This window comes from Thamnophis elegans, chromosome 4 (genome assembly GCF_009769535.1).
Source record: "Thamnophis elegans isolate rThaEle1 chromosome 4, rThaEle1.pri, whole genome shotgun sequence".
In the NCBI taxonomy this organism is placed as follows: domain Eukaryota; kingdom Metazoa; phylum Chordata; class Lepidosauria; order Squamata; family Colubridae; genus Thamnophis; species Thamnophis elegans.
This window is the reverse complement of record NC_045544.1, coordinates 135,643,679-135,656,796: the sequence shown is the minus strand read 5'-3', so window position 1 is coordinate 135,656,796 and position 13,118 is coordinate 135,643,679. Positions and strand designations below refer to the sequence as shown.

The following is a 13,118-nucleotide window of genomic DNA, read 5'->3' as shown; positions in this document are numbered from 1 at the left end:
GCACTTATATGTATGACATGAATTTACTTGTGACCGAGGATAAGGTGAGCATATTAAATCTAATATATGGTGGTGCAGTGATTAGAGTGCAAGTATTGCAGGCTAATCAGGGTGGATAAAAATGATGACTTTTTTAAATAAAAGGATTTTAAAATTTTAAATTGGATTTATTTAAATAGTTTTTAAATTTTAATAAAATCCTTTTGGAGTATAAATCTATCTAAAGATAGTTTTATAACATTAATAATTATCTCCATTCAGCATGAATGGAGCTTAGTTATTTAGCATGAGGCGGGTATATTGTGCACTATTGGAAACTTTTGGCGAGTCTGCCGCTGTGGGATAGCGATATCAGTTGCTCCGTAAAAATTGTTTTAAATCGAGTTGATTTAAATCGAGCCTTTCTACAGTGATTTAATCATGACTTAAATTGTGATAGCTTAATGAAAAGAAGGACTAGGGGAGACATGATAAGCAGTCTTCCAATATCTCAGGAGTTGCCCCACAGAAGAGGGAGTCAATCTATTCTCCAAAGCACCTGAAGGCAGGACAAGAAGCAATGGGTGGAAAACTAATCAGGAGAGAAAGCAACTTAGAACTGAGGAGGAAACTTCCTGGCAGTGAGAACAATTAATCAGTGGAACAGAAGTTGCCTCCAGAAATTATGAATGCCCCAACACTGGAAGTCTTTAAGAAGATGCCTGATAGCCATTGTCTGAAACGGTATAGGTTTTCCTGCCTGGGCATGGGGTGGACTAGAAGACCTCCAAGGTCCCTTCCAACTCTTCTATTCTATCCAAATCCACCCTGAGGCTAATTCTCTCCGCTGTCAGGAGTTTGTCCTGACTGGCTCAAGGTTGACTCAGCTTTCCATCCTTCTGAAATTGATAAATTGAGGGGGGATAGTTTCGTGCGAGTGGCCAAGCACACAAAGCTCCATTTGCACAAACAGGAGGCACCAGGTGGGGCGGGGGATCCGTACTCTACACGGTGATTCTGATCAGCTGTATACGACCAGATTCTGAATGGATGGATTGTATTGTGGTATACTTGCTAACAACTCATCGTTGACGGGTTCCTTAGCTTAATACTTCAATCAAAATCCGGGAATAACAATAATAGCAATAACAGTAGACTTATATACCGCTTCATAGGGCTTTCAGCCCTCTCTAGCGGTTTACAGAGTCAGCATATTGCCCCCAACACACATCCGGGTCCTCATTTGACCACCCTCGGAAGGATGGAAGGCTGAGTCAACCCTGAGCCGGTGAGTATTTGAACCGCTGAACTGCTGATCTAGCAGTCAGCCTGCAGTGCTTGCATTTAACCACTGGCAGCCGAATTAAACCAACTTATCAAAGCATGCTTCCTTAAGGTAAAGGTTGCCTCGCACATATGTGCCAGTTCGTTCCTGACTCTAGGGGGCGGTGCTCATCTCCGTTTCAAAGCCAAGAGCCAGCGCTGTCCGAAGACGTCTCCGTGGTCATGTGGCCGGCACGACCCTAAACACCAAAGGCATGTTCCCTTCCCACCAAAAGTGGTTCCTATTTTTCTACTTGCATTTTTACGTGCTTTCGAACTGCTAGGTTGGCAGGTGGGACAAGGAACGGGAGCTCACTCCATTACACGGCGCTAGGATTTGAACCACCCAACTGCCTATCTTTCTGATCGACAAGCTCAGTTTCTTAGCCACTGAGCTCCCGCGTCCCTTAATGCGGTGCTTCCCTTATTGAGAATCAATAACGGGTGTATTTCTTTGGAGTATTTGGCCAGAATCTCTTACAAGGTAACACCTATCTTCCCCTATTTAGCTGCACAGGGCACAATTACCTTCAGAGGCTCTAACGTTTCACCTGTTGGCGTCTAGCCGCTCAGATTGGCTTGGAAACCCACGTTGCTCCCCTTCGAGAGCAAGAAATAAGAAATCACTATTCAGTCATTTGTCCAAAGTTGCATTTAATTGCTATTCACCATCTGTTTTGAAATCAAGTATATTTTATTACAGTAAAATAGTACAGAATGAGGTAAGAACCCTCATACCATCCTTGTAAGGCAAGCTGTAGCTCGGATTCGTAATGGATGGTTTAACACAGCCAGCTAAAGTGTTTGCAAGAAAGAACATGGTTTTGTTTTGTTTTTTTTTTTTTAAAAAGGGTACAGGTGAAAGCTTGTCATTGGTGGCATCACTTTGCTTGAGCTCTTCCCAGCTCCCTCCCTCCCTTAAAAGTACCAGGGTGGAGACATTTGAACTACTGAAGACACACGGGTAAGAGAAGCTAAAAGGAACCCTGCATCGTTTCATTCTTCCGGAAGCTTAAAAGAGACATCCTGGCTTAAGACAACGAAAGGCGCACTGGCAGGTCATCAAACACACCCCGATACACAGCTGCTATTTCAACAGGGGGTTAACAAGCCTCGACTCTTCCTTCCAGACGGCTGTGTTGCTAGACGAATTTGCGCCTGACAGCTGGGAAGGACACGGGAAACATCAATCTGAACTACAGTTTCACACACCAACTGGCTGCCCTTCCGAACTGCATGCTCAGCAGTCCTCGTTTACCGGGGGAAGAAATATTTGTAGCTCAGGGTTGGACCTGTGGGGTCCCTTGGTTGCACCCGGAGCTCGGCGGTTTCCTTGCAGACATTCCATGGACCCCGCTATGGTAACATCATCAGCGCTAGAAGGGAGTGGGGTTTTGCACTGATGATGTTACCTAGTTTGGTCATGAAACGTTTGCAAGAAAACCACCAAGCTCAAAGAAGCACCAAGGACCTCAACAGTCCCCTAGATCAGGGATGGCAACCTTTTCGGCATCAAGTGCCCAAACTGGATCGGTTTTGCCAAACACCAGAAACCCCTTCCTGGTTTTTGGATTATTTTTCAGGCCGTTTTTCTGGCCTGAAAAATGGTCTGGTTTTTGGCTGTTTTCCGAAGCTCTGGCGCCTGCCAAGACCAGCTGGCCAGTGCGCGAAAACGGCCCCCAAAGCTGCCTCAAAAACAGTTGAAAAACAGCCCAAAAAATGGCCTGTCTTGGGGGCTGTTTTCCAGCGTCCACAAGACCAGCTGGCTGGAAACCAGAAAAGCAGCTGACAAGGGCACACATACCCACTGAGAGGCTCTGCGTGCCACTTCTGGCACACGCGCCATTGGTTCGCCATCACGGCCCTAGATTATAATTCAACACCTACCTACGTTCTCCCTTTTTCTCCTACAGCCCAATAGCAGGTAAAGACGCCTTGGGCCAAGATGGTAGGGGAAAGGAGTAGCCCCGCACTAATCCACTCCTGGCCGCTTGAGGGGCCAGTCCTGTGACACCCTGTCCCTTGATCACAAGGACAGCCTTCTGCGAGCTCTTCCCGGCTAAACCAGACGGAGCAGCAGGTTGGCCTCAGGTTGGCCTCAGGCTGGGGAAGGAGATCCCACCTCTTGCCTCCCTCAAGATTGCCCTCTACAGAGTTTCTAGGGACGCCGACCATTCCGCTAACACAGTGGTCTCCAACCTCACCAGCTTTGCAGACTGGCAGGAGAGGAAAGGGTTCTATAAGAGCTGGCACTTGCGGGCCAGGGCCTGCCGCTTGTGCAGCCCATTCCGAACAGGCCGCGACCCAGTACCAGGCCAAGGCCCGGGGGGTGGGGGTGGGGAGCCCTGCTCTAACACGTGGGTACTTTCGGGATCGTAGGAACAAGATTAACACGATAGACTTGAACACGTTCGTCTGAGCTTGGTTAGAACACAAGGGAAACTCTAACCCACAATGCCTGGAGGAAGGCAACATGTTGCTGATGGCACCAAAACAAAGCTTGCCACGCCAGAAGCGCCCGTGCCCACAGAGGGACCACCAAGCGATCCAATGCCTTGCTTGTCCTGCTCTGCCAAGGCATTCGAATAATTTCTCACTATTTCCTCAAAGCAAACTCTAGCATACCATCAGCATTGATTCTTGGCCGAACAAAAACATGGTTCAAGTCATCAAGATTTAATACTTTATACATATACATATATATATATGTATGTTGTTAGCTTCAGCAGGTATTAACCTCAGTTATTTCTTCTTTATATAAGGATACAAAAATCTATAAAAAAATCAAAACGATAGCAAAAAACCCCAAGATTATAATTAAAAAAGCAGAGATTGTATAAAATAAATCTTAATTACTGTAACCCCCTCCCCCATGGAAACCTTTATTATTATTATTTTTTTCTTAAGACATTGTTAAAGAAAGCACTTAATTTCTCCAATAGACATTTCCATAGATGGTTGCGGGTTTGTTGCGTCGCACGAGGGAATTACACACTCTCTGAAGTGGACACAATAGCTATTATCTACAAGAAGGGCAAGGAATCCGGGTCGGGGAAATTGATTCTTTATACAAATAAATACAAGACCACTCAAATTGCATAGTGTGCGCGCTTAACTGTCCCAAATAGCAATTCCAAAGTTTTTTTTCACAGTTTAAAAGAACCGAGAGGGGCACGTGAAATATCTAACCTTGGGGGTGTCCAACTCTGGCAACTTTTTAAGACTTGTGGACTTCAATTCCCAGAATTCCCCAGCCCGCCATGCACGGCGGGCTGGAGAATTCTGGGAATTGAAGTCCACAAGTCTTTAAAAAGTTGCCAAGGATGGATAGCCAATGACACAGATTCCATCAAACACTCTGCTAGATTTTCTCTGCTAATCCCTCAGCTAAGAGAGGTCCGCTTAAACAACAGCACACAACACACGCAAGAGGATTGTAGCCAGCCACAAGAGACGGAACCGCCAAACCCCGAAATGTGAGCATCTTACACTGCTCTGAATCCCATTTTCACGGGGCTGGGGTGGGGGAGGGGGGGTTGCCTCCATAGGAAGGACTACCTTTTCCATGGTTCAGAGAAGGAAAAAGTTCTACCTGTCCCACTGGAGGACTCCAGAGCCATCTTTTCCAAGGTCCGGCTATTTCCAGGTACATGTGAACTCCCACCCCGAGAATTCTTCTCAAAGGTCATCAGGCTGGCTGTGGAATTCTGGGAGTTGAAGTTCACACACCTGGAAAGGAGAGCCTGTTCTAGAGCTAATAGGGCTGGGTTTTCCAAATGACAGAGGAGAAAGCAAGTGAGCCTCTTTCCTGGGCCTGCCAAGACCCTCATCCAGGCAATGGCGGTCTTCGTGTGACTGAAGGACCACAAGCCGGACTTTCCCTCCCCTCCTCTCCACTTTCAGGCTCTTCCCCAATTGGGCTATCATTTGTCTGCAAAAGGAAACAAGGCTGTGATTAGTTGACAAGACGCCATGCACGAAATCCGAAGCAGGTGCCTGTGGTAGAACAACAGTGGGAGACCCCCTGATTTAGCTCACACCCAGATCCTCATCCAGAAATGTCTCACTATTCACATGACATTGCTTGATGCTGGGGCGCATGGGAAAGGGACTCCTTTTGGAGTAGCCCATGCAAAATTTAGGAGATTGCTGGTCCACAGGAATTAAATCTCTTGTTCTAGAACAGGAGGTCCCCAAATTTGGTCACTTTAAAGACTTGTGGACTTCAATTCCCAGAATCCCCCAACTGGCATGTTTTTAAGATTTGGGGTGGGGGGGGGTCCCTCCTCCAGACTTGGCCACTTTTAAGACTTGTGAACTTCAACTCCCAAAATTCCTCAGCCATTCCTGCATGCCATGGAGACTCACTTCAAGTCCCAGAATTCACCAGTGAGGTAATGATGACTGGGAATTCTGGGAGGTGAAGTCCCCAAGTCTTAAAAGTAGCCAAGTCTGGAGATCCTTTGCTCTAGAACCTAAATGGGTTCTAGAACGGATTCCAGAGCTACCTAAAGGAGAATCACTGTTCCTTTTGGGTGGGTCTTTCGTTTCTAGGATTGTGTCTTTAATTTTGATCCAAGCCAAGGTAGACATACTGCTCTACACTCAACAGAGGTGAAGCCATGCTCAACAATCCCAGCCCCCATGTCCCCTCAACACACAGCCCCTGACTTCTGGAACAGCTTGGATCCGAGGTGTGAAGCTGGGGAGAATAATCCATGGAGGAGATTCTGGCTAGATTCAAATAAAAATATAGCTATGGCTCAGATCCTATGGCTCAAGGAAAGAAGCACAACAAAACATCACAAAAAAACCCTCTAAGTAGCCACAGTTGAAGACCGACCAGGTGTAACAAGCGGGAGGGAGGGAGGGAGGAGGGGGAGAAATCAAGCAAAAGGATGCCCACCCTGTCCCAACAATTCACACTCACCCACACTCTACACTAGAGTAAAGCTCTCTGGACCAAAATTCACCTTTTCACCAGCTGTGGCCATGGAAATGCTTTCTTTAAGGCAGGAAGTATTTAAGTTAAGGTAAAGTTACCTTTATTTAATTCTTTGTTACCTGTGACGGTAGAGTCATTTTGTGTACAGGTTTTCTTTTTCTTTTCTTTCAATAACACTTGCAGAAACATAAATTAGCAAATCTTCTGAACATTTCCTAAAATTAAATTGCAAAAAAAGTTCTCTGGAAGACATTCGTCAAAGGCCATCGTAATACTTGTGTTTCTTTTTCCTTTTCCTTTTATTCCCCTCAATACAATCAACGGGTGGCTTGCTCCAGCAGAGAAGCGATACGGTCGTCCGTCACCGATGAGCAATGGAACACAATTACGGGGCAAAACCATCTCTTCGGAGCATGACCAATCGGCTGCAACAGCAATAGACATGTGCAGGTTTTTATTTTTATTTTTAAAAAAAGATAAGCCGTCTGCTAAAGCTTGTGCCCCTTTTTGCAATAGGTTTAAGCCCTCCTTGGCGTGTGCCGGCGTCTTGAGCAAACTACATCGCCAGCATAAAAAGAGAGATGAAGTTCCCGATAGCCAGATTTTTGTTCAGAATGATGAGAATATAGGACAAGATACCCTGAAATTCAACACAGCCACAAAACTCCAGACCAGCAGGGCAAAACGTGAGCTTGGGTGGGGCGGGGAAAACGTCACAAAGACCTCAGATTAAAACAGGGGACGTCCGCACACTAGCCAAGATTTTAGCACAGCCAACGGCCCGATGGGGATCCTTTTAAAAACGAAACAAGACCAAAAAAATAAAAAAAATTAAAGATCAACAAAAAAGCATTTAAAGATGAAGAACTCTTATACCCTACCAATCTTGGCAACATAATTAACAGTGATTTATTATTATTATTATTTTTACAAAACCATTATTTCAAATAGAATAAGAAATGTTAAGTCTTGCTAGCTTGCTCTCTCTCTCTTTCTTGCGGGAAATCAATAATTCCGTAATGTTCCAACTGTGGGAGACTTTTTCATAACGTGCCCCTTCTAAAAGGGGAAGGAAAGAAAACTAGTTGAAAAATATAGATTTATATATATATGTATGTATATATATATATATATAATTTTCTTTTTTTAAAAAAAAGATTCATTTAGATTTTTTTTTTGTACGTGGCAATCCTAAGGGTTGGAGTTAAGCATCGGACCTCCAATAATTTCTTAAAATTGCAGGAAGCCACCTGAAGGGACTTGGTGGGGTTAAATCCTCAGGTAGAAAAGGGCCAGGCTGGCATTCTGCACATTTGCCCAGCGGGCATGGACTTCTCTGGGGGAACAACCATGCAAGAGAGCCAGAGTCTACTCTCCATCCCGTTAGCTTCAAGTGACTGACTTGAAAACAAACAAACAAAAATCTTTGATAGAGAGGAAAAGATACCACGCTGCGTATCCATTAGATGCTGTGCCTAAGTTGTGTAATACCATATATATATTTTTTGCTCACGTCCTGTCTTTATGCACCATTGATTCAAAAGGAGGGAATAAGGAGGTGGGGAGAAAGAGAAAGGAGGGGGGAGGGAGGGAAGGGGAATCCAATTTTTTTTCTCGTCCTTCTTTTCCGTTATTCTGTGCAATGACTAACTTGATACCATCACTGAGAGGGGGAAGAAGGAAAAAAAAGCCACGAGAGGTCTCGTCTTTTGGCAGGAGGGCGGCGGTGAGGCACGGCTGCCCTGGCAGAGAGCTGTCCTTCTCTTCTGCTGTCGCTCAAGCCGGGTTTCGGGGGAAAGGGGGGGCTGCGGCCGATGAGGTCATAGGTTCATGCGCAAGTGCTCTGGTCGTTTGGAAATGATGGGGAAAGCCTGTTTTTTGTACGGGCCGGTGTTGGGCTGCCGGATCGGAAGCGGAGCCGAGGCTTCTCCGCAGACGGTTACATCCATCTGTTCGATCCCACCCATCTCCATCGGGTAGTCCACGGGCGGCTGAGGATTGGCCATGCCGGAGGAACCGCCTCGTCCCCAGATGTCGCCCGGAGAGAACTTGACGGGGCTTTGGAAGAAAAGAAGCAGCGGCCATTAAAAAGTTTTCATCAAAACATATATATTTATTTCTATAATAAAGGTAGAGGTTCCCCCCCCACACACATGTATGTGCTAGTCGTTCCTGACTCTAGGGCGTGGTGCTCATCCCCATTTCAAAGCTGAAGAACCAGCGCTGTCCAAAGACGTCACCGTGGTCATGTGGCCGGCAAGACTAAATGCCAAAGGCGCACAGAACACTGTTACCTTCCCACCAAAGGTAGTTCCTATATTTCTACTTGCATTTTTTACCTGCTTTCGAACTGCTAGATTGGCAGAGGCTGGGACAAGTAATGGGAGCTCATTCCATTACGTGGTGCTAGGGATTCAAACTGCTGAACTGCCGACCTTTCTGATCAACAAGCTCAGCATCTTAGCCACTGAGCCACCACGTCCTCTCTCTCTCTCTCTCTAGTATCTATCTATCTAGAGATAGATATTTTATCTATATCCATTCATCTATCTATCCATCATTTCTCTCTTTCTCTCTAGTATCTATCTAGAGATAGATATTATATCTATATTCATTCATCTATCCATCATTTCTATCTAGAGATAGATATTTTATCTATATCCATTCATCTATCTATCCATCATTTCTCTCTCTTTTTCTCTCTAGTATCTATCTATCTAGAGATAGATATTATATCTATATCCATTCATCTATCCATCATTTATCTCCCTCCCTCCATCTCTCTCCCACCCCCCTCTCTCTCTCTATATATATATATATCCATTCATCTATCTATCCATCATTTCTCTCTCTCTCGTATCTATCATCTATCTATCTATCTATCTATCTATCTATCTATCTATCTATCTATCTATCTATCTATCTATCTATCTATCTATCTATCTATCTATCTATCTATCTATCTATCTCTATATATAGTGTCACAACCCCTGGCATGCCCCATACTATATATATGTTATATTATATTTGTGCTGATAAATAAATAAAGGGAGAGCACAAATATAACAAATGTAACAAAAAGGCAACAGTAAAAAATATTGGGTTTCTGTCTGGATGGTCTCTTGTGACGAGCTGAAGGACAGAGAATGGAAGTAGTGATCTTCCTCCCATATTTGGCCATACCAGGGGTTGTGACTGTAAATGTGTGTGTGTGTATATATATATGTGTATCTCCCAGAATTCCTCAGCCAGCCATGTTGGATGGGGAATTCTGGGAGTTGAGGTCCACAAGCCTTCAAGTTGCCAAGGTTGGAGACTCCTGTGCTAAGCCAAATATTTTAGAGGCAAAAGGTCAAACCATTTTGTACCTAAGCCCATTAGTTGTGTCTACAATGCAACTTAAGCCAAAATGGGCCTACTCAGTGTAACTTAATGGTGAGGCTAACGATTCAGACCTTCTGGGTTTACAGGAACCCGTTTTCCAACCTGGAGGTCATGGCAGGGCCATCAAACTACAAAGAAGACCTTTCTACCTACTGGCTTATTGACATTTTATGGCACCAACAGGATTGTATGGAATCCTTGTTTGCAAATCATTGGATGAAAAACCGACCATTCTCAAGCTTTCATGAAGACCAGACACATGCTGCCACTCGCAAAACACCCAGCAAAGGGAAGAGACAAATACCTGATGGGGGTCCGAGGGCTGCCAATGAATCTGCGCGGTGACCGGATTTTTGGTTCAAAGGAAAACTTCTCTTTTACGCTTTCAAGTACGGAGGGAGCCACATATGTGAAGCCCTGCAAGGGGGGAGGGGAACAAGGGTGGCCATCCCCACCAAAAAAGAACTCAAGTGAGGGTACAGCATTGTGACGAAACCAAAAGAGGACATGAAGAACCAAGGAGAACCAACATACAGGTAGGAGCAACCAAGATTGCCAAACTCAGGCTGATCTGTTGGGCCAGCTCTGGAGGGAAAGTTCCTTCCCTGCCAGTTGCCTTCGGGCTATCCTTATACCAAGCAACATTACAGAAAAATATACCCTATTTTTCAGAGTATAAGATGCACCTTAGTTTTGGGGGAGGAAAAGAAGAAAAATTCTGCCTCTGCCTACCAGCATCCATGGTATTCAGCTGACACATGGTAACAAGGTCAGCCAATGAATAGGCAGAACAACTAAGTCAGCCAATGAGGGCTATTGGGACTCTGAAATTTGCTGGGTGAGCAAGGAGACCCGAAGGAGCCTGGCTTAGCCGAGAACTGAAAGTGAAACTGCTTGTGTTTTGCTTGTATTTACGGCTACTTTGGAAAACCTGTTTTGGTAATGTATTGATTATTTTGAATCCTGCTTAATCAAATACTGTGCTTTCTGAACGCGATGGCTGCTGCAAACTCTGATCAGCCAGGTCAGCTTCAGCACTTATTGCAGCCTGATTCAGCACAGATGATTGGTGGGTGGATCGACTGCCAGAATACCCCCAATCAGCTGTTCAGGCAGCAGGGATTACCACAGACCATCGCCGCCTCCATGCCTCATGGTTCTGGCCTCTGGTGGGGGTGGGTTGGGATACATTTGGTGTATAAAACATACCCAAATTTTCACCCTGTTTGGGGGGGGGGGGGGGGGATGGTGCGTCTTATACTCTGAAAAAAAACAGTATTTAAAAGATATACCGTATTTTTTTTGGAGTATAAGCCACACTTCCATTCCCCACCATCCAGTCAGAACTGAAGAAGCCTCTTGGATGAGAAGCAAAACTTCTTCAAGGAAAAATAGAGGAAGTCCAGTTGCCTTTTGAAAAAAGCACCTTTGGGACAACCATGACCTGGATGACGGAGAAGCTCTATTGACTCCTGACAAGATCAGGGGGGAAAAATTAAAAAACAGAGGAAGTTTGTTATTTATATACATTGCCAGCGGCAAGGAGGAAGGAAATAAAGAGGAACTCAAACAAAGGGGTATTCAGCCGGTTCGGATCGGTTCAACCTGAACTGGTAGCGGAAACCGCAGGTTGGCCCGCCACATGCCCCAGCTCTTCGCCGTACTATTAGGCACGTTTTTGAGGCCGGGCGTACACGCAGAAGGCACACAAGCAAAGCGCATGCGCGGAAGGCTGGGCGCACGGAGGGTGAACCGGTGGTAGCAAAACATGATAGCCACCTCTGGACTCGTGGTAGGTGAATAATCTCGCTTTCGAGATTATTTTTCTACCTTTTGAGAATCTGAGCCAGAGATCAAACGGACCTGATTGCTTTGGACGGGTCAGGATTCATCCTCAAATGTTCCAAAGATGCTTTTTCCAAAGACTTTCCTGGGTTTTTTTTCTCTCTCTTGAAAACGTTTTGCTTCTCATCCAGTTTGAAGAAGCAGCTTCTTGGATGAAAAGCGAAACATTTTCAAGGGGTTAAAAAACTCCAAGGAAATCTAGTTGCCTTGTGGGAAAAGCACCTTTGACCTGGATGATTGAGAATCTCCACAGATATTCATCCTCAAACTTAACTTACCAAGAAAACTTGGTTGGCACTTTCGCTGAGGGTCGAGTCATCCGGGCTGTCGACAGGAGTCTGACGTGTAAATTTTGCATCAAATTGGCTCACGTCTTCTTCGGATTGCTTTGCAAAAAACAAAAGTTGAGGAAGGGTTGTTTGGTTTTTTTTAATAGTTTAACAGACAAGCACAACAGCCTTAGTGGAAGACAAAAGCTTCTGGACGGAGGAAGCGTTCTGTAGATGTACCACCTTGGAAGTCCTGCTGGAGTCCTGCCGCCGCCACTGGAGGGCCTCTTTTTTGGACAACTGGGCTGAGAAACGAAGGCAAGGGGAAGGGGGAAGGGAGTCACGGATCAAAGAAAAGGAGGATTGAGAAGAGATGCCTTCAAGGCCAAGATATCAAGGAGACCTCCCCTCCCAAGCACCACCATTAGTTGGACACCAGAGCTCTATGAAATCTGAATTACTGCCATTAGTATAAAGTAGGTACAGGTAATCCTCAACTTGTGACTCAAAATTAGTGACTCGACAGTTCAGTTCTTGCTAAGCAAGGCAGTTGTTAAGTGAGCCACGCCTAATTTATGACCTTTCTGGCCATGGCGGTTAAGCAAATCACTGCGGCTACTGAAAAGTCATGTGCTCATTAAGGGAATCTTCTCCCATTGATTCTGCTTATTGAAAGCTGGCCGGGAAGTTGTGAATGACGATCAGCTGACCCAGGGATGCTGCCATTATTGTAAATACTTGCAGGTTGCCTAGCACCCAAATTTTGAACATGGGATCATGGGGATGCACTGACTGTCCTAAGTGAATGGTTGTTAAGTCGAAGACTATCTGTTTTTGATACCATTCACCAGCCTCCCCAATTCTGAATCCTTTGAGCTGAATGTGTCTGCAACTTCAGAATTCCTAGCCAATAGGACTGAAGAATTCATTGCAATCCCAATGCTTCAGGAAGATACCAAGATGAAGAAGGCTGAACAGGTAATCCTTGACTTATGACCACAATTGAGCCCAAAATTTCTGTTGCTAAGTGAGACAGTTAAGTGAGTTTAACCCCATTTTATGTTTCTCGCCCCAGTTGTTAAGGGAATCTGGCTTCCCCATGGACTTTGCTTGTCAGGAGGTCGCAAAAGGGGTTGACATGACATCAGGACACTGCAAGTGTCATAAATATGAACCAGCGTCCAAATTTTGATCACATGACCATGGGGATGCTGCAACGATCGTAAGTGTGAAAAACCTTCCTCGGTAATTTTTTTCAGGGCCGTTTAACTTGTCACTAAACAAATGGTTCTAAGGCAAGGACTACCTATAACAACCAGATGTATCTCTGAGCTCCAATTTATGGAAATGGATCAACAAATTATCCATTTTGC

At 45.1% G+C, this 13,118-nt stretch overlaps 1 protein-coding gene across 1 annotated transcript in view; it reads right to left on the bottom strand.

Moving 5' to 3' along the window:
* Window positions 1-5,865: 5,865 nt before the first annotated feature.
* Window positions 5,866-13,118, bottom strand: part of RPS6KB1 (ribosomal protein S6 kinase B1) — a 33,805-nt gene continuing 26,552 nt past the window's right edge. Inside the window, exons 13-15 of the mRNA XM_032215062.1 lie at window positions 11,755-11,862; window positions 9,936-10,048; window positions 5,866-8,305 (exon numbers count right to left, since the gene is read on the bottom strand). Coding sequence (XP_032070953.1) covers window positions 8,068-8,305; window positions 9,936-10,048; window positions 11,755-11,862 — 459 coding nt within the window. The 3' untranslated portion in view covers window positions 5,866-8,067. The remainder of the gene's footprint in view (window positions 8,306-9,935; window positions 10,049-11,754; window positions 11,863-13,118) is intronic.